The 23,402-nt window shown below is 38.1% G+C and overlaps 1 protein-coding gene across 1 annotated transcript in view; it reads right to left on the bottom strand.

Annotated features, from left to right (window-relative positions):
- Positions 1 to 23,402, bottom strand: part of cped1 (cadherin-like and PC-esterase domain containing 1) — a 72,594-nt gene that overhangs the window by 44,080 nt on the left and 5,112 nt on the right. The window contains exons 2-6 of the mRNA XM_079817539.1: positions 12,449 to 12,620; positions 4,866 to 4,960; positions 4,190 to 4,271; positions 1,302 to 1,386; positions 1,060 to 1,210 (exon numbers count right to left, since the gene is read on the bottom strand). Of these exons, the coding sequence (XP_079673665.1) occupies positions 1,060 to 1,210; positions 1,302 to 1,386; positions 4,190 to 4,271; positions 4,866 to 4,960; positions 12,449 to 12,620 (585 nt within the window). The remainder of the gene's footprint in view (positions 1 to 1,059; positions 1,211 to 1,301; positions 1,387 to 4,189; positions 4,272 to 4,865; positions 4,961 to 12,448; positions 12,621 to 23,402) is intronic.

Raw genomic sequence — 23,402 nt, 5'->3', positions numbered from 1 at the left:
AGGGGGACCTCAATTTAGTCAGTGTGAATTCAGTCCACACCGGGATTGAAAAACATGAACACAAACACACACACACATTGTGTTTTCATGTTTTATGGGGGCTTTCCTTAGACATAATGGTTTTTATACTTTACAAACTTTATATTCTATCCCCTTACACTACCCCTAAACCTACCCAGCACTGAAAACTTTTTGCATTTTTACATTTTCAAAAAACAAACTAAAATCATTTAGACTTATTAATAAGCCGTTTCCTCATGGGGACCAAAAACATTACACACACGGACAAGGATTTCGGATATTGACATCTTTGTAGTGACATTTTGTCCCCATAATGTAGGGTTTACCTGGACGTGTACACACACACACACACACACACACACACACACACACACACACACACACACACACACACACACACACACACACACACACACACACACACACACACACACACACACACACACACACACACACACACACACACACACACACACACACACACACACACACACACACACACACACACACACACACACACACACACACTCACCAAGGACCAGAAGGTAACTAGCAGACTTTATGAAGGCTTTAGAGTGATCTGCTTGTTTGTCAGGATTCTTTTATCAACCATTGAAACTCAGTAAACATGATCTGTCTCATATTAAATCTCAATGTGCCCTCCTGCTGTGTACAAGACTCTGACTGAAGCGTCTTCAGTAATCTGGCATTACACACACACACACACACACACACACACACACACACACCGCCATGAGAGCAGTGTTTCACAGCTGTGGAGGCCTAATAAACATCACATGGGGAATAAATGCTTAGCCAAGCCTTCATCATCAGTAAACTGCAGCACAGGGATACAAACTTCAATATTAAGACTGGGGAAATCTCATCTGATCTCATTTAAAAATATAAACGCTCATCAAAATAGCTAAAAGGCACCTAATAATGATTTCTACGCTCATTTGAGTATTGAGATGCAGATATTGTTTTATGTAAACTAATTGTTTTACAGCTCTCACTCGAAGGAAAATGTTTCCTTACCTCGATAGCATAACTAGTTTTATCCAGGTGGGTTTTGACCAAGGCTGTGCAGTGTAGAAAAGCGGTCAGCGGTGATGCAGAGGTAACCAGGACATATACATTTACAGTGGCATTCAGGCCCTGATTGTCTGAGTGTGTGATTGGCTGCCTCCTGTAGGACACAATCACAACAACCCTGAAGCGAAAAATCAGTTTTGCAAAATTATTGGTTGGCCATTTCCCTTAGATGTGGCATGACTTACTGATGATCTTCAGCAGTATTTGGGGTTCCCTCTTGTGGAGATGTGGAAAAAGCACAGGCTGAAGGCTGTATGGGTAATGTCACTCCTGAGATAAAAAAAAAAAAAAAAAAAAAACAGAAGGCTGAGGAAGATAGAGTCAGGCACACAGATTTTCTCTGTGAGGAAGACACATAGCACATTCATCGACATGAAGGCCAGAACTATTTCAATTCTTTCCAGAAAGACCTCCAGACATCTGTCTAGAGATCCCACGTTAGTGAATCTTTGAGCCTTGAGTTTCTCACATGCAGGTTTTGCTTCTGTGCTACATAGTGAGCTGCTTTACTGCTAACCGTCGACACAAAGCAGCCACATAACCTCATTGATTTTGAAAGTATTGCATAGGCAGTAACTGGGAAACAAACATGAAACGCACAAAAAACTTAAATCTCAAATGATGTTAGCATGGTGCTAAGCTAACAGTGCTAGTCATACAAATACACAGCACACACGAATATTGGGTGAAGAAAAGTCCAGGTTTATTAATAATTAACATTGTCCTCGCTTCCATGAAAAAAAAAATGCCTCTGTATGTGGTTAAACATGTTTCCTGTCAGTATCACATGATCCTTCAGAAATCATTCTAATATGCTGATTTGCAGCTTAGGCTATTATTATCATCAATGTGAAATTTTTCATGATTCTTTGATGAGTAAAAAGTTCAAAAGTACAGCATGTATCTGAAATATATTGCTTGTTAACAGTGCAAAAGTCTATACAAACAAATCCTTGCTGAACTTGAATGGTAGTATGTTTTGCAATTTGGACACATATCTTCATTCACTGAAACTGCCAGAAGTTGCGTTTTAGAGTGAGATGTGCCAGATGTGACACGATAAAACCACCAGCGATAAAATCTTGTCAGTCTCTTCAGTTTGTATATCTGTGGCGGTGCACAAAGCTCCATTGCTAGAGCCAGATCACGGACCTGTGAGGCCATTTGCATTATGGATGGGATCATTTGATTGCAATTATAACTAACTTAATTCAATACCAATAGAAGTTAAAGTGTGTGCAGTGTGCAAATGTGTGTTCATTGGCTTCATATCAACACATGCACATCTCAGCATTTCTGAGTGAGTGAGTGATCTGGCACTGCTGTGCGAGTGAAAACTCCTTCATTGATTCCAGTCCCTGTGTCACCATTTAATCAGAAACACACACGTCTCTCTCCAGCTTTTGAGAAAGGATGCCACCACACCACACAACTGAAGCCATACTTAATACTCTACAGGAGACGTCTCCAAACCTTGTTCAGTTAACTCACACACCACACCAGCCTTGGGCCCCATTTCAAACCCCAACGAAACACTTGGAAAAACATCAGGATCTCCGTAACCCGCGCTTCAGCCAAAGTCCTGGTCACTCCCAACCCAAGTGTGTGAGCTATGCTGAGTTTACATTCAACTTGGTCACTGAACCCGTCCATGTCATGTGTATATTTGTGCACCCTACTGTACGCCTGCCTTGAGATATGATTATAAAGAGGACACAACCTTGCCTAGCCAAACCCCGAACACCAGGACTCAATCGTTCGTGTTTCTGTGGGCGACGGGCCAACAGGAAGGACAATATTGTTGCAGAGCCGGAGACAAAGCCTCCTTTTCTGAAGCTTGGCGGTCTTGATGCCACAGGGGCAGCGGGTGAAAAATCGGTCATTATTGTCACAAAACATAGGCACTGTTATCCTCTTTCTTTGAGGCCTTTCAGAGGTGATGATCATAATTGGTTTTAAGTATACAATCAAATTAAGCATGATCAAGTTCAAAGAGCTTTGTTAATACGGCGTTCTCTTGACATTTAAGAAAACTCACTATTGCTGTTATTAAATGTCATTTATGATGGGCACTTACCTTTTAATATCCATGGAACAGAGAGTTGCATATCACCCTTGACACTGACTTTTATAAGCAATTACAGAGAAAACACTTAAAACACTCCAATACACTGCTGACAGAAGTGAGTCACACACACATACACACACACAGCACTGTCAAAGACGTCAGTTAAATTAAGAATGGACTTTGTTTTTCCGAACAATTTAAATGATGAAGCTTTATTATAAAGGAATTTGTAATAAAGCCAATGGGATCCAAAAGGGGTTGTTTTTGACCCAGGGATGTGTTTTTGTTAACTTTGGCAATTGAAATAAAGCTGAAATATAAATATAAATTAAATAATATAATAATGAAATCTAAAAAATATAACATAAAAAATATAAATATATAATTTTTTCTTTAGAAAAACAAACTTAAACGAAAATTAGAAAGGAATAAATAAAATAAAACTAAAATAAAAAATAAATTAAATGTAAAAAGAAATATTACAAAAACGAATAAAATAACAAAAGCACAAACAATCACTAAAAACTTAAATTAAAATGAAAACTGAAAAAATAATATAAAATCTAAAACAAAATATTAATAAATACTGAATTTCATAAGATGGACAAAAACGGTTCAAATTATCTTTAAAATATATATTTTTTTTCTGTTTCACTGATGAAAGAAAGTCATACAGGTTTGGAACAACATGAAGTTGACTAAATGATGACTTTCATTTTTTTTATGAGAACTATCCGGTTCAGTTTCTTGCAAAATGCCCAGTTCTATTGTTTTAGAATTGTTTTTATATAGTGTATGGGATTTGTCGTTTATGATACTTTTATGGTGATTTTATGATTTCACTGGACTATTTTTGTCAAACAGGAAAGAGAAGTATGAACATTCTGCAAAAGTTCTCCTTTTGTGTTCCACAGAACAAAAGACATTTAAAAATTAAAACTAAAGTCATATCTCAATCTATCAGTGTTACAAAAAAAAAAAAATGCTTGGAACATTCCGGCTCACCTGACAACTGGCTGTCTGTCAAAAACCGGCAGACTCCGCCCATGTCCAGAAACGCTCCGGCAAAGGCTGGTATTATGTTAACCTGTGTGAAGAGGTCAGAGTTTAACCAGGACCACCCTGATGGATAGTTTAAAAACATTTAAAACAGTCTTTCGGTGATGCCTTAAGATCCTGTGAGATGACTAATGGTCTACGGGCGAGAGAGATTTAATAACTGACACAGTAAGTAGCAGTTGTTCTTGGATCACATCCAGAACTATAACTGACCCAAGAGACTCGCAACAGCTGGGATATTTAAGCAAATCTGATAATTATATGAGCATTACGAAATACAGGTTTCAGATTAATTTAAAGTAAAATAAGAATGTCTCAGGCTCTTACATTTTCTGCATTTTGAGCATGAGCTCAGAGGAGTCAATGATGTTTGAATGTTTTACTGCGTCCTGGTTTCTATAAACATGCCCTTTGAATCCCTGCACCGGTTCTTATTTCACATGCATTTCAAACAAAAAGCATTTGGCATAAGCATTTGGCTTTTGTGTTCGATTTCCCATCTCAGTTTCAGATCTATAATTGACCATATTTTTTGGATTGTGCTTTACAGTGCATCATAAACAGGAATCTCTTCAAGAGCGCTGGATGTGATTTCGGTCAGTTAGGGAGTGGGTGGTCTTACCCTCTGGTGGTGCTGTGGATGGGCAAAGTTGATTTTTCGCAGACAACTTTTTTCAGAGCCCTTTAGACATATCAAGACAGACCAGTCTCTTCCATCTGTTCAAGAGAGAGTATATTTAGCATTTAGATGAAGAAGAAGGGAAAAAAAATATGGCAAGATCAGCACTGACTATATGCTGATGACAGTTTGCCAAAAACAGATGATTAAGGCAGTTAAGCACACACACACACTTTTATTTTTTTGCCAAATCTAAATGAGGACATTTCTATTTTAAAAACAATATAAATAAAATAAAAAGTTAATTATTATTATATTACTACCATAGATCACTTTTTTATATAATTTAAAGGCCCCTTGAAGTCAAAATTATGTGTGGCCCAAATATATATATATATATATATATATATATATATATATATATATATATATAAATATATATATATATATATAAATATATATATATATATAAATATATATATATATATATATAAATATAAATATAAATATAAATATAAATATATATATATATATATATATATATATATATATATATATATATAATTAATCATATATAAGCATATTTATATACACCGATCAGGCATAACATTATGACCTAATATTGTGTTGGTCCCCCTTTTCCTGCCAAAACAGCCCTGACCCGTCGAGGCATGGACTCCACTAGACCCCTGAAGGTGTGCTCTGGTATCTGGCACCAAGATGTTGGCAGCATATCCTTTAAGTCCTGTAAGTTGCAATATGAGGCCTCCATGGATCGGACTTGTTTGTTCAGCACATCCCACAGATGCTCGATTGGATTGAGATCTGGGGAATTTGGAGGTCAAGTCAACACCTCAAACTCGTTGTGCTCCTCAAACCATCCCTGAACCATTTTTGCTTTGTGGCAGGGGGCATTATCCTGCTGAAAGAGGTCACAGCCACCAGGGAATACCGTTTCCATGAAAGGGTGTACATGGTCTGCAACAATGCTTAGGTAGGTGGTACATGTCAAAGTAACATCCACATGGATGGCAGGACCCAAGGTTTCCTAGCAGAACATTGCACAAATCATCACACTGCCTCCGCCGGCTTGCCTTCTTCCCATAGTGCATCCAGGTGCCCACTGTTGGCGCTTTCGGCGGTGGACAGGGGTCAGCATGGGCACCCTGACTGGTCTGCGGCTATGCAGCCCCATACACAACAAACTGAGATGCACAAGTATTCTGACACCTTTCTATCAGAACCTGCATTAACTTGAGCAATATGAGCTAGTTTGTCTGTTTGATCGGACCACACGGGCCAGCCCTATGTGCATCAATGAGCCTTGGCCCTGTCGCCGGTTCACCACTGTTCCTTCCTTGGACCACTTTTGATAGGTACTGACCACTGCAGACCAGGAACACCCCACAAGAGCTGCAGTTTTGGAGATGCTCTGACCCAGTCATCTAGTCATCACAATTTGGCCCTTGTCAAACTCGCTCAAATCCTTACGCTTGCCCATTTTTCCTGCTTCTAACACATCAAATTTGAGGGCAAAATGTTCACTTGCTGCCTAATATATCCCACCCACTAACAGGTGCCGTGATGAAGAGATAATCAGTGTTATATAGTGTGTATATATATATATATATATATATATATATATATATATATATATATATATATATATATATATATATATATATATATATATATATATATATATATATATATATATATATATATATATATATATATATATATATATATATATATATATATATATATTATTTTTTATTTTTTTTATTACAATAAAAATATAGCAAATATGCTTTTATATAATTAATAATTGTTATTACTATAATGTAATTTTAGAATATCTTTACATAAGTTTAGAACATTTCTGTTTCAATATGAAATGTTGAAATACTGTAATTTTATTGAGGAACGACAACATTCCCGAATGCCCCCAGGGAGGGTGGTTTTGTCCTATTTAGCTCACTTCTGGGGACAATGGTCCCCAAAGTATAGCTAAGTAAACACTGAAAAAGAACACACAAACTTAAATAAAGCTATCTGTATTTTCATAATATGAAGATAAGGAAGAAAGATTAAGGCTTGGAAAAATCTTAGCTCTCATAATAAAGACGTCCAATAGTTGTAAAGTCATTTTACAGACCTAAAAATGAGGACAAAAGTGGATTACATAATGCTGTGGCAACGCTGAGCGCAGTCAGGAAGAAACTGAGGCACAGCCAATTTTCCATTTGGTATAAGATTGCCTTCATGCATACTTGACATTCTTTTAACTTTTTAATTTATTTTGTACAGCTTTGAAGTAAAGGACGGATGTTTTCGATCAAGGCGTCAAAGGCATGTAACCCCCTATACGGCCAACGCAATCTCTCTGCATGTGCATGCAAACACATATGATTTATGAGTGGCATTTTTAATTCACCAAATGCTAGACCAGAGGTTCAGATGTCCAATTAGCCATCTAGCAGTCGCAATATGGTTGGTATACTTGAAACAGGATATATTAAGGCATATGACCACCAGTCATATCCTCAGCCTCATTAGATGACAGCTTGATTAACCTACCAGAAATAATTCGGACTAAATAAATAAATAATTTTTTGTTGCTGTTGTTGTTAATAATAAAAATAAATGGCAACCAACAGATCAGACTTAGTGGTAATGTTAGGATTATGAAGAATTATAGCGATAGGACTGATTATTAGGAATGTTGTTCCGATGTTGATTAAGGAACATGTTTAACTTTGTTGAATAAAGTTGTGCATTTGTAATGTTTATTAATGCTTTAGTAATTTGAACCATTGTTTGCTGAGCTAATAAAGCTTCTTTAAATTCTTTGAGAGCGAGAAACTGGAAAATGCACATCTGGCAGTTATTATGGTAGTAAGCGGTGCTCCAGGAAATGGGCTGGTGTGTATTTGGCATAAAGTCCAAACATTTGTGCCTGAGTGCCGTCCCAGCCCAAACAACAGGAAGAACTGTTTAAAGCCAAAGGGGATCATGGGAAATCAGCCCTCATGTGCCTCCTGATATGATCATGATCATTTCAGCTCATTCTACATTAAAATTATCATAATTTCTAATCAATTGTGCATTTTTAATTCTTCTGCATTACTGTTTTCCTGTGGAGTTCCAGGCCAAAGCCTAGACTACAGCCTGTGACTGCTGCATACTAAACAGCCCATAGTTAAATAAGCATCTCCGTTAGTCTGTACTGACTGCATAACTGTCACCACATGTGAATGATCAAACACTTTACACACATACATATACACACGCGCTATCTTAGATGTTTAATACGGCAGTAATGGAATAGCACTGGAAAGCTCACTGATGCCTCCAGGCTCCAGCGTTCTTGTCATTGAGATGAGTGTATGTTTTTATCAGTAGTGCCTCTGTGTATGTTTCTGGTAAAGTTGTTTGGGTGGAGCTGTTGGCCTGATGACCTCAAAGTTTTTTATGTGGTTGGCAGGCCTGTCCGTCAATCTCACTGATAGCTGTTGAGAAACTGTCTTAGTCCGCATTGGCAAACAAACAGCACATAATACACATGTGCAAACAAACAGCACATAATACACACGTGCATTCTTGCATGGTCTCATAAATAAAATAAAATTGAAGTAGTCCAAAAAAACTAAGTTTGAATATTAAATGTATGCATTTATAATGTTACAAAAGATTTCCATTTCAAATAAATGCTGTTCTTTGAAGTATCTTTTAATCAAAAAATTCTAGGTAAAACATCTCATTCATGCTGATAACATAATTTGACATTCAATGTATAATATATATAATGTATATTAAATTGGAAAAATGGAAAATAGAGGCATTAGTCTCAGACATTTGGACCTCACTGCATTTTGTTTGCATTTATTCACCAACAATAATGTGCCGTTACATCATTCATTAAGCAAATGTGGTTTTCGAAAGGACTTAAAAAACACTTTTGTAAAAAAAAAAGTATAGTTTATTTTTTAACAAAGGGCTCGAAATTACATTAAACTACCTTAATTAGTGGTAATAAAGTTGCATACTAGTTTATGCATCAATATAAATATGTCATGAATTATGACATAACCAAGTATCAATGGCACTATATGTATGTGAAAGACATTTTCAGAAACGAAACGGCACAGTTTGCTAGAGAGGCCTCCATCTCAATCACCTCTCTGTGTCCAGGTGGGGAGGAGGAATTTAGGACCCCAGCTGTGACCGTAAAGAGACCAAATTAACCCCTGAATCACCTGACGCTGAACAGGAACAACAAACCTCTGAGATCATGAGCCAGCAGCACACCACAGTGCAGTTTATCACATGAGTCTCTTATTACTTGATTGGAGTTAGTCAACTGCAGCATTCTGCGGTCAATATATTTTTGAACAATGATCACTAAACTATATTTGATTATGTCCCTGGATACCAATAAATGATACGTCACACCAGTGTTGTAGTCGAGACCAGCTCATTCGAGTCCGAGTCAAGATCGAGTTTAGAGAGGTTTGAGTCCAAGTCAAGACCGAGTTTAGAGAGGGTTGAGTCCAAGTCAAGACCGAGTTTAGAGAGGGTTGAGTCCAAGTCGATACCGAGACCAGAGAGGGTTGAGTCCAAGTCAAGACCGAGTTTAGAGAGGGTTGAGTCCAAGTCGATACCGAGACCAGAGAGGGTTGAGTCCAAGTCAAGACCGAGTTTAGAGAGGGTTGAGTCCAAGTCAAGACCGAGACTGGAGAGGGTTGAGTACAAGTCAAGACCGAGTTTAGAGAGGGTTGAGTTTGAGTCAAGACCGAGACCAGAGAGGGTTGAGATTGAGTCAAGACTGAGTTTAGAGAGGGTTGAGTTTGAGTCAAGACCGAGACCAGAGAGGGTTGAGTCCGAGTCAAGACCGAGACTGGAGAGGGTTGAGTACAAGTCAAGACCGAGTTTAGAGAGGGTTGAGTTTGAGTCAAGACCGAGACCAGAGAGAGTTGAGATTGAGTCAAGACTAAGTTTAGAGAGGGTTGACTTTGTGTCAAGACCGAGACCAGAGAGGGTTGAGATTGAGTCAAGACTGAGTTTAGAGAGGGTTGAGTTTGAGTCAAGACCGAGACCAGAGAGGGTTGAGATTGAGTCAAGACTGAGTTTAGAGAGGGTTGAGTTTGAGTCAAGACCGAGACCAGAGAGGGTTGAGTTTGAGTCAAGACCGAGACCAGAGAGGGTTGAGATTGAATCAAGACTGAGTTTAGAGAGGGTTGAGTTTGAGTCAAGACCGAGACCAGAGAGGGTTGAGATTGAGTCAAGACCGAGACCAGAGAGGGTTGAGTCCGAGTCAAGACCGAGACTGGAGAGGGTTGAGTACAAGTCAAGACCGAGTTTAGAGAGGGTTGAGTTTGAGTCAAGACCGAGACCAGAGAGGGTTGAGTCCGAGTCAAGACCGAGACTGGAGAGGGTTGAGTACAAGTCAAGACCGAGTTTAGAGAGGGTTGAGTTTGAGTCAAGACCGAGACCAGAGAGGGTTGAGTCCGAGTCAAGGCCGAGACTGGAGAGGGTTGAGTACAAGTCAAGACCGAGTTTAGAGAGGGCTGAGTTTGAGTCAAGACCGAGACCAGAGAGGGTTGAGTACAAGTCAAGACCGAGTTTAGAGAGGGTTGAGTTTGAGTAAAGACTGAGACCGGAGAGGGTTGAGATTGAGTCAAGACTGAGTTTAGAGAGGGTTGAGATTGAGTCAAGACCGAGACTGGAGAGGGTTGAGTACAAGTCAAGACCGAGTTTAGAGAGGGTTGAGTTTGAGTAAAGACTGAGACCGGAGAGGGTTGAGATTGAGTCAAGACTGAGTTTAGAGAGGGTTGAGTTTGAGTAAAGACTGAGACCGGAGAGGGTTGAGATTGAGTCAAGACTGAGTTTAGAGAGGGTTGAGTTTGAGTCAAGACCGAGACCAGAGAGGGTTGAGTACAAGTCAAGACCGAGTTTAGAGAGGGTTGAGTTTGAGTCAAGACTGAGTTTAGAGAGGGTTGAGTTTGAATCAAGACCGAGACCGGAGAGGGTTGAGATTGAGTCAAGACTGAGTTTAGAGAGGGTTGAGTTTGAGTCAAGACCGAGACCAGAGAGGGTTGAGATTGAGTCAAGACTGAGTTGAGTTTGAGTCAAGACCGAGACCAGAGAGGGTTGAGTCCGAGTCAAGACCGAGACCAGAGAGGGTTGAGTCCGAGTCAAGACCGAGACCAGAGAGGGTTGACTCCGAGTCAAGACCGAGACTGAAGAGGGTTGAGTCCGAGTCAAGACCGAGACCAGAGAGGGTTGAGTCCGAGTCAAGACCGAGACTGGAGAGGGTTGAGTTTGAGTCAAGACCGAGACTGGAGAGGGTTGAGTCCGAGTAAAGACCGAGACTGGAGAGGGTTGAGTCCGAGTAAAGACAGAGACCGGAGAGGGTTGAGTTTGAGTCAAGACCGAGACCGGAGAGGGTTGAGTCCGAGTCAAGGCCGAGACTGGAGAGGGTTGAGTCCAAGTCAAGGCCGAGACCAGAGAGGGTTGAGTCTGAGTCAAGACCGATTTTAGAGAGGGTTGAGTTTGAGTCAAGACCGAGACCGGAGAGGGTTGAGTCCGAGTCAAGGCCGAGACTGGAGAGGGTTGAGTCCAAGTCAAGGCCGAGACCAGAGAGGGTTGAGTCTGAGTCAAGACCGATTTTAGAGAGGGTTGAGTCCGAGTCAAGACCAAGTTTAGAGAGGGTTGAGTTTGAGTTGAGACCGAGACCAGAGAGGGTTGAGTCCGAGTCAAGACTGAGTTTAGAGAGGGTTCATTCGAGTTTAATTCAGTTCAATCAAAGAAAGAAAAGACAACAACAAAAATGAATTATATTTCTTTTAAAAATTAACAGTAAAATTACAATTTACCTTATTCCCAGTTCATTCTTCACATTAGAAAAGGAAAAAGTCAAGTGCATTGAATTTGCACCGAGCTTTGGTTGTATACTACGTATTTTTGTGAATTCAGACATTCCATGCATTCAGAAAATTTGCATACTGTGATACGAGGTTCAGAAATAGAAATTGGTAGCATGCCAGTCCAAACATACCCAATCTGTCCTGAGCAAATACAGTTTATGCATGCATGCAATGCACATGTGTGTTATGTACTGAACAGCATATTAACACCATTTTAAGTATGCATTATGTATTCTGTGCATAATATGCACAAAATGTTCTGTATGCATAATTAAACATAGATATCCTATTACATATATCAAAATGTGCAGTGACAATACACTGCATAGAATAATAGATCCCATAATGCAATACTTGAGCTTACATTTTCAGGGCTGCAAATGAAACATAAATCATTTCAGCCATGATTTAACACACACTCGGATTGAAAATGCTAAATTAACATATTTACAGTACAGCATATTGGAAATGACAACCAGATGTTACTTGCTGAATGAGGTCATGTGACAACCATGTAGTATGCTATAGTTTGAGGTGTTTCCACATACTAGAAGACAAAACAGTACTACTGTACTGTTCACTTTGCAGTAAGTATTACTCTAGGACTAGGTAATATAACCTGGAATTACGCACAAAAGGGCAGGATATCGCTCTCACCTCTTCTGTCCTGTCTGAGTGAGGCGCTGGTCTCTGCATAACGGGCCTGATCCACTCGATAACCCTGCTGCTGTAGGACTCTCTGGTACAACTGGACCTCAGTGTCCGTCGGAGCATGTTGGCCTGTCAGAATAATGGCTTTTCCCGCACAGCTGCGTTTGGAATGATGCACCTGGGAGAGAAAGAAAAGAGAAAAGAACTGTTCAGCATTTACACTTTTACATTTGAATATATATGTATACTTAATGTTACTTCAATCTAAAAATCTTGGGTTACTTTTTCTAAAGTGTCAGATGTAACAACCCAGTGTTTGGGTAGTTTTTGTGTAACCAAGATCCTGGGTCAGACGTAACAACCCAGTGTTTTGGTAGTTTTTGTGTTATACCCAGATCCTGGGTCAGACGTAACAACCCAGTGTTTGGGTAGTTTTTGTGTAACACAGATCCTGGGTCAGATGTAACAACCCAGTGTTTGCGTTACACTCTAAAAAATGCTGGGTTAAAAATAACCCACGTTGGGTTGAAAATGGACTAACCCAGCAATTGGGTTGTTTTAACCCAGCAATTGGGTTGTTTTAACCCAGTGGTTGGGTTAAATGTTTGCTTAAAACAACCCAATCTCTGGGTTAAAACAACCCAATTGCTGGGTTAGTCCATTTTCAACCCAACTTGGGTTATTTTTAACCCAGCATTTTTTTTTTAGTGTACCCAGATCCTGGGTCAGATGTAATAACCCAGTGTTTGGGTACACTCTAAAAAATGCTGGGTTAAAAATAACCGAAGTTGGGTTGAAAATGGACTAACCCAGCAATTGGGTTGTTTTATCCCAGCATTTGGGTTGTTTTAACCCAGCGGTTGGGTTAAATGTTTGCTTAAAAAAAAAAAATTTGCTGGGTTAAAACAACCCAATCGCTGGGTTAAAACAACCCAAACGCTGGGTTAGTCCATTTTCAACCCAACTTGGGTTATTTTTAACCCAGCATTTTTTAGAGTGAAGTTTTTGTGTTACCCAGATCCAGGGTCAGACGTAACAACCCAGTGTTTGGGTAGTTTTTGTGTAACCAAGTTCCTGGGTCAGACGTAAGTCACGTAACCACCCAGTGTTTGGGTAGTTTTTTGTGTAACCCAGAGCCTGGGTCAGACGTAACAACCCAGTGTTTTGGTAGTTTGTGTGTTATACCCAGCTCCTGGGTCAGACGTAACAACCCAGTGTTTGGGTAGTTTTTGTGCAACACAGATCCTGGGTCAGTTGTAACAACCCAGTGTTTGGGTAGTTTTTGCGTTACCCAGATCCTGAGTCAGATGTAACAACCCAGTGTTTGGGCACACTCTAAAAAATGTTGGGTTGAAAATGGACTAACCCAGCAATTGGGTTGTTTTATCCCAGCATTTGGGTTGTTTTAACCCAGCGGTTGGGTTAAATGTTTGCTTAAAACAACCCAATCGCTGGGTTAGTCCATTTTTAAACCCAACTTGGGTTATTTTTAACCCAGCATTTTTTAGAGTGAAGTTTTTGTGTTACCCAGATCTAGGGTCAGACGTAACAACCAAGTGTTTGGGTAGTTTTTGTGTTACCCAGATCCAGGGTCAGACGTAACAAACCCAGTGTTTGGGTAGTTTTTTTGTGTAACCCAGCTCCTGGGTCAGACGTAACAACCCAATGTTTGGGTAGTTTTTGTATAACCCAGATCCTGGAAACGGGACAACAGAGATTGGTTGATTACTCTTTAATTACTTATAAATGATACATTTTTACTTCTAATATTCATTTAACAAGCTTAATTATTTACAATATGTATTTAAAACAATATAAAATATGCTAATCTGTAAAATATGATTGAAAATAAAGGAATTATCATGCAAGCCAGTGGTTGTGTCTAGTATTTTTAAAACGTTGAGGATTTAAGTCAATCCATAGACGTTCATTAAAAATAAGCTAATATTATAGTAAAAAAAATAATGAACTACACTCTAAAAAAAAAAAGGTTCTATATTGCACCAAAAATGGTTCTTGGCTCGTAATCATAGGGGAACCTTTTTTAGTGCTATATAGCACCAATTTTGGTGCTTCAGTGGTTCTTCGGCGGTTCTTCAGAGGTTCTTCAACAGTTCTTTGACTAAGGTGCCATATAGCACCTCTGAAGAACCGCTGAAGAACCACTGAAGCACTAAAAAAGGTTCCCCTATGATTACGAGCCTTTTTTTTTAGAGTGTATGCTAGGTTAAATCAACCTATTATGCTGGGTTAAATAAAATAAAAAAACAATTTGATGGGTAAAATTAACCCGACATGTGTTCTGCCCTATATTTACCCAGGCCTTGGGTTGAAAACAACCCAGATTGGGTTGTTTTTAACACAGTTTTGTTAGAGTACAATAAAATGTATAAACTTGATTTGTGAGTTACAAATTCTCCATGAATTTCATCAAGTATGGTGCCTTGATCTGTTGTGATCTGCGTCTCGAGCCGATGACATAACCTCTAAGGGGGGTGTGGCCAGGCTCGTTGAACACACCCCAGTCCCCTGACTCCGCCTCCACGTCAAAACTATGCCATAAAGTTAAACGTAGAGAAAAGTAAAGCGCCAAGGGAAAACGGTATCAAGAGCTCACACTTGACTGAAACGCAGAATAAAAGGTGCATTGCAAATGAATTAGTAGACATGGCCATGGAAAATACGTGTTCCTCTGCTAAAAATCTGTTGCAGAGATAAAATTGGATCAAACAGCTGTCATTGCTTTTCTTTTTTGCTCAATACTTTACATTCTTTTGCAATACTGTATATGTTTCGTAATTCTTTGTGCCATGGATTTGACTCCATATAAACAGGTCTCAAACAATCTTTGTCACATGTGAGGATCACAACACCAGGGGCTAATCAGAAAGGCAGCCGAGCATTTCAAAAGTACCCATAATGCAGTCTAGCGTGGTATTGACCCCGTCAGGTAGGGAGGAGGGCTGAACCCTGTTTTCTCTGAGAGCAGAAATAGACCAGAGTAGACTTCACTTATAGAAGTTTGTCAACACGAGTCTTATTAAAAATCATTAAACATAGCACACAATCATCCAGTTCCACGTTGCGTAACATATTCAGAGGAACACAGCGTTATTTGGGCAGAGCTTCAGCAGAGTGTGTGACTGAGGAAGGGAGGGGAGTGTTTCCTCTCCTTCAGCATGGATGATACCCTTTCCTTTTCTTTGCTCTCTGTATGTGTTCATCTTTTTCTGCAGTCGTGCTGTGCTGTTCTTTCTCGCTCTCTCTCTCTCTCAGTGGTCCACTCCTCCTCTGCTTGTAAATGTTTCCATCTGGGAGCTCAGCCACATTAATGAAAGGGTCCTAAATGGCCAAGTCAACCCCTGCACCTCATTATTGCTCATTTAGTCTAAAAACAGACTCTTTACTATTGCTCATACTTAAATTAAGGATGAAAAAAAAACCTAAACAACTCTGAAAAATCAATATGAATAATATAATTAATATAATATAATATAATATACAATAATATATAATAATATATAATATAATTAATATATAATATAATTAATATATAATATAATTAATATAATATAATATAATATAATATAATATAATATAATATAATATAATATAATATAATATAATATAATATAATATAATATAATATAATATAATATAATATTATAATTAATAAATATAATATAATTAATATAATTAATAAATATAATATAATTAATATAATATAATATAATATAATATAATAATATAATATAATATAATATAATATAATATAATATAATATAATATAATATAATATAATATAATATAATATAATATAATATAACATAATATAATATAATTATATAAAGGGTTCGTTATACATTAAGTAATATTAAAATATATTTTCTAATTAGAAATTATACATTATATTTTCTAATATATTTAAATTATATTTTTAATATATTTTCTAATTTAAGAATTATATTTACATATAATCATAACAACATTATTATTATTTTACTATTATTATTTGTAAATATTATTATTATATTTAATTTTAATTATATTGATAACTAGAAATGTATAACTAACACTTTTCAATAATATTACTAAAATAAATAAATAAAAGTTATGCATTTCTATAGTAATATATTTACTTATGTGATTATTTGCATATAATACATACATACATATACATATACATATACATATACATATATATATATATATATATATATATATATATATATATATATATATATATATATATATATATATATATATATATATATATATATATATATATATATATATATATATACAAATTCGTTTAAATTATTCATTACATATTTTATTTTATTTTTTCCCCCTTTAATATATTGGATAATATTTTTGAGGAAATGTGTATTATTAAAAAAAAATTATAATAATAATAATTGGACTTTCACTTGGTGAATAAAACTAGTGAAAAAAAATCCATATTTACACTGAAGGATGGCCATATCTAGAGACTAGAATATTTACTATATTTACTAGAAGGTATATACTATAGAATATACTTTGACCATCTAAAAAAAACACTGTGGCAACGCCCTAGCAACTGCATAGCAACATCCTAGCATTGTGACGTTGAGTTTTGCATGGGGCGACAACGAAAAAAATGTGGTTTATGTTTTTTTTTTTTCACAGACTATAATTCCAACTTCATCATTAACTTAAAAGAAACAAGAGGCATCTCATTTCCATTCATACTTAGTTTACCACCCTTTCTTCCCCACGTCTCCCAGTCTGTCTTTCCTCCTCCAATCTGCTCCCTCTCTCTTGCCCCTCTGTGAGACCTCAGGCTGCAGACGCTAATCTAAAACACGCAATTACTGGACTGCATTCATTTCACCCTCCGTGTCTGCGGCCCAAGACACAAACATCATTACTTCATTAAAGCGCTGCCTAAAACAGCCCAGCGCTCAAAGGAAGTAATAACAACCAATAAGAAACGTCTCATGAAGAAAGAGGGAAATAAAAAGGAAGTTGGGAGGGAGAGGAATATATATATATATAAAAACCCAAAGAGCTGAGAGAGCAGAATGATACATTAACTTTAATAAGATCTGAAATTAAATCAGCTATACACAAAACATTAAATCCTCTCGGGGAAATCTTGCTTTAATTCCCACCACATAAAAACAGGAGATGAATATACACATAAATATTAATTTAGTCCTCTGGTGCAGGGATCTGTGAAAACACAGTCACAGCTGAAATTGCTCTTTCGTGGGAAAGCATCCTCTTTTGCCTGCTAACTTGGAGATGATGAACAAGCAGAGGTCATTTTAAACAGGAACCAGACAAGTCTTGAATGAAAATGTATGAGAGTTTCTTTCTTTTTTTAAAGGGATTTCGTATGTGCGTATGAGAGAGACAGGGTTGATGGTGTTTTGGTACGTGCAACTAAACTCCAAAAGTGTTTGGACTAAAAATAATGCTACTATGTTTAGAGGCCAACCTCCTAACACTGTGTCCAAAGGGTCATGACTTTTATGGCACAAATGCAGAAAAAACATTGCAATGCAATGAAAAACAATCACATATGCACTCTAAAAAAATCTATTTTGTTTTAAAACAACCCATTCACTGGGTTAAAACAACCCAATTGCTGGGTTAAAACAACCCAATTGTTGGGTTTAAACAACCCAAATGCTGGGTTAGTCCATATTCAACCCAACTCGGGTTGTTTTTAACCCAGAGTGTATGCTCACACTTATACAAAGGGGTCACAAGTGTTGTGTATAATAATGAAAAAAATAAAACAAATTCCAAGCTGCACAACATCTGTACTCAAATTCAAACAACTCAATCCGCACATGCCCCCTGACACAATAAACAAGATAAAGAGCAGACCACCCTGATAGATACTGTGCAGAAATCCAACATGACCCTTACAAGAAAGTGTGCTGGTGGTACTAGTGACGGTATCAGATGGTATTACCATGGTACATTTTTAGTTGTGAAGACAACCAAAACATCCAGTGCTCTAGTCAAGCCAGAGTAAATTACCCAGATGTTTTTGTGTGGTCAAGAACACTTTGGGAGTTAATGTCCAAGCCAAAACCCCATTATCATCTCAAACTCTGCTCTGTTTCCTTGTACACAGTGTAGAAAGGCATTCCAAACAAAATGAGCATACCATCATTATTAAAGTGCTCGCATGCATCAGAGAAATGGCATTTATTATGCAAACATATATGTTGAAACAGAAAATGATCTGTGAATTCAGAACAATTGTGTCCACACCATAGCTATAACGACAACGGCACAGAGCCGATATTGTTGAAATCTCTTTCAGAATGATTGCCAATCAGAATCCATCCTGCTGTAATTTGAGCATTTAAAGTGAAAGACAAGCACCCACTTAGAATAACAAAATGATATCGTCCACTGGTGTGGACGCTAATATAGTTATCTTTATCGTTCTTGGTGTGAATGGGTCTTTATACTACAACCCCAAATCAGAAAAAGTTGGGACAGTATGGAAAACGCAAATAAAAAAAAAAAGAACTGATTTCTAAATTTACTTTGACTTGTATTTCATTGCAGACAATATGAACAAAATATTTAATGTTTTGTCTGGTCAACTTCATGTCATTTGTAAATATGCATCCTTTCCTGTCATTCAGACCTGCAACACATTTAAAAAAAAATTGGGACAGTAAAGCATTTACCACTTTGTAATGTTGCCATTCCTTTTCACAACACTTAAAAGACGTTTAGGGACTGAAGACACCAAGTGATGAAGTGTTTCAGGTGTAATTTTGTCCCATTCTTCCTGCAAACGAGTCTTAAGGTGGGCAACAGTACGGGGTCTTCGTTGTCACATTTTGCGCTTCAAAATGCGCCACACATTCTCTATTGGAGACAGGTCGGGACTGCAGGCAGGCCAGTCAAGTACCCGTACCCTCTTCCTCCGCAGCCAGGACTTTGTAATGTGTGCAGAATGTGGTTTTGCATTGTCTTGTTGAAATATGCATGGACATCCCTGGAAAAGATGTCTTCTTGAAGGCAGCATATTATGCTCCAAAATCTCTGTACTTTTCAGCATTAATGGTGCCTTCACAGAAGTGCAAGTTTCCTTTGCTAAGGGCACTGACACAACCCCATACCATGACAGACCCTGGCTTTTGGACTTGTTGCTGGTAACAGTCTGGATGATCCTTTTCTTCTTTGGTCCGGAGCGCACGGCGTCCATTCCTCCCAAAAGATACCTCAAATACTGATTCATCTGACCACAGTACACGTTTCCACTGTGTGATGGTCCATCCCAGATGCCTCCGAGCCCAGAGAAGTCGACGGCGCTTCTGGACACTGTTAACATAGGGCTTCCTTTTGGCACAGTACAGTTTTAACTGGCTTGTGGTACTTGACAAAGGTTTGCCAAAGTAGTCCTGAGCCCATGTGGTGATATCGCTTATAGATGAATGACGATACTTGAAGCAGTGCCGCCTGAGGGATCGGAGATCACGGTTGTTCAGCTTAGGCTTGCGCCCTTGTCCTTTGCGCACTGAAATTCCTCCAGATTCCTTGAATCTTTTAATTATGTTATTCACTGTTGAATGTGAAATATCCAAATCTCTTCCTATCTTTCTTTGAGGAACATTGTTTTTAAACATTTCAATAATTTTCTCACGTATTTGTTGGCAAACTGGCGATCCTCTGCCCATCTTTGCTCCTAAAGGATTAGACCTTTCTTGGATGCTGCTTTTGTACCAAATCATAATTACAATCACCTGTTGACATCACCTGTTTCAAATCACATCATTATTTAACAATTTTACCTCATTACTAGCCCTAAATTGCTCCTGTCCCAACTTTTTTTTTAAATGTGTTGCAGGTCTGAATGACAGGAAAGGATGCATATTTACAAATGACATGAAGTTGACCAGACAAAACATGAAATATTTTGTGTTCATATTGTCTGCAATGAAATACAAGTCAAAGTAAATTTAGAAATCAGTTCTTTTTTTCTTTTTTTTTGCGTTTTCCATACTGTCCCAACTTTTTCTGATTTGGGGTTGTATACATATTGTACACTGTTAGATTGTTAGGGTTGGGGTTAGTAGAATAAGTTGACATGTAGTTGCAAAGTTACTTATAGTCTGTTAGGGAGCATCAAAATAAAGTGTTAGCAGATATTAAGCAGACAGTCTACTCTAATGACTGATAGTTGACATGTAGTTGCAAAGTTATTTATAGTTAGTAAAATGTCTAAAGAAGACCATCAAAATAAAGTGTTACCTTTCATACACACACACACACACACACACACACACACACACACACACACACACACACACACACACACACACACACACACACACACACACACACACACACACACACACACACACACACACACACACACACACACACACACACACACACACACACACACACACACACACACACACACACACACACACACACACACACACACACACACACACTATATACTATTTTTATCAGGCATAACATTATGACCTAATAATACCCTTTTTTGGTATCCAAGATGTTAGCATCAGATTCAAGTCCTGTAAGTTGCAAGGTGGGGCCTCCCGGACTTGTTTGTTCAGCACATCCCACAGGTGCTTGATTGGATTGAGATCTGGGGAATTTGGAGGCCAAGTCAACACCTCAAACTCGTTGTGCTCCTCAAATCATTCCTGAACCATTTTTGCTTTGTGGCAGGGCGCATTATCCTGCTGAAAGAGGCCACAGCCACCAGGGAATACCGTTTCCATGAAAGGGTGCACATGGTCTGCAACAATGCTTAGGTGGTACGTGTCAAAGTAACATCCACATGGATGGCAGGACCCAAGGTTTCCTAGCAGAACATTGCCCAAATCATCACACTGCCTCCACCGGCTTGCCTTCTTTCCATAGTGCATCCTGGTGCCATGTGTTCCTCAGGTAAGCCACGCACCCGGCCATCCACGTGATGTAAAAGAAAACGTGATTCATCAGACCAGGCCACCTTCTTCCATTGCTCCGTGGTCCAGTTCTGATGCTCACGTGCCCACTGTTGGCACTTTCGGTGGTGGACAGGGGTCAGCATGGGCACCCTGACTGGTCTGCTGCTTTGCAGCCCCATACACAACAAACTGCAATGCACTGTGTATTCTGACACCTTTCTATCAGAACCAGCATTAACTTCTTGAGCATTTTGAGCTAGACTAGCTTGTCTGTATGATTGGACCACACGGGCCAGCCTTCACTCCCTACGTGCATCAATGAGCCTTGGTCCTGTTGCGGGTTCACCACTGTTCCTTCCTTGGACCACTTTTGATAGATACTGACCACTGCAGACCGGGAACACCCCACAAGAGCTGCAGTTTTGGAGATGCTCTGACCCAGTCATCTAGCCATCACAATTTGTCCCTTGTCAAATTCGCTCAAATCCTTACGCTTGCCCATTTTTCCTGCTTCTAACACATCAACTTTGAGGACAAAATGTTCCCTTGCTGCCTAATATATCCCACCCACTATATATATATATATATAAAAAAAAATATATATTATATATATATATATATATATATATATATATAAAAAAAAAAAAAAAAAAAAAAAAAAATATTATATATATATATATATATATATATATATATAATATTTTTTTTTTTTTTTTTTTTTTTTTTTTTTTTTATATATATATATATATATATTATAAATGTAATAAAATATGGCCTATAGTTAATTTGTCTAAATTGATGCAATGTAACAATTTATTTATTTATCTTGTGATTGGATGCGTTTCATTTCTTGATAACCATAAACAGTGTACCATTCGAATAATGATAAGCTACTAGCCGGAAGAAGTGTTTGCTACACATTTTCTTGAAAAAGTGATTTTTCATTCTTCTAACAAACCTTCTGCAGAGAAACAGACCCTGTAATCCAGCTTCAATATTTGAACACAGTGCGAAGCACAGCTGGGTCGGGTTAACATGTCCTAGACTTCAAGAGACCGCTTGAGATGGAAAGGAAGGAGAAAACAAAATGTGGGTTCTGTTAGTATTCAAAGGAGACCTCAAACTCTGCTTGTCCATGCAAAGTGAATGGTTTACTTGGCTAAACGTTTGGCATTGGCTCAACATTTTATTCAAGCTTCCCCCCACCACAAACTACTTCTCCCTGTTTTTCTGCGCTTTCCTCGTTTCTTCCTCCCCCTCCACAAATACCTCTCTCGCTCTCTGTGCCACTCTGGATGAGGGGTTCTGTTACCACTGGCTCCGTGTGTAAGGTTCAGAGGTTAATCATGGCTGTCGAGAGGCCCCTATATATAAAAATAACCCTTTTTTACCCTCTCTCCTAGAGACACATTTGAACACAAACCACATCAAACACATAACATACCAAGAACGCCTATATGCCACATCTAGACCCTCCAAAACAATGCAGCGCATGGTGTAGAAAAGAAGTGCGCGCTACTTGCTGACCTCCTGTACTTGTCCTCTCCCCACACAGTCAATACGGCAGACAATAAACTCTCAGCATACTTGAACGCGCACTTACACGGTCTCTTTGGGGAGCGTTCAGGCCAACAGTGATGGAGTGCAGTTGTTCGTGCAAACCACGGGCCTAATATAAACTATAACATGAATAGCATGTGCTAGACAGTAGGTTACACTGTCTCCTGACAGCAATGTCACAGCAGCGGTTTGACTTGAGCCTTTTATACTGCATTCATGAATAATATATTATTAATTCCTTCAATTTATATACATTGATGATGTAATATTATGACTATTAAGTATTAAATATTCAAAAAATGTTCAGTATTATATATTTTAATTATGCATTCAAATTATAAGCATGAATAATAGATTAATGCTGCAATATTATGAGTACTAATTATGTTTATTATGTTATATTATATTATAACATTACATTATATTATATTAAATTATCTGTATATTATATTAAA

This window comes from Gobio gobio (assembly GCF_949357685.1).
Source record: "Gobio gobio genome assembly, chromosome: 5".
Lineage (NCBI taxonomy): Eukaryota > Metazoa > Chordata > Actinopteri > Cypriniformes > Gobionidae > Gobio > Gobio gobio.
Note: the sequence above shows the minus strand (reverse complement) of the source record. Positions and strands in the feature narration are given on the sequence as shown.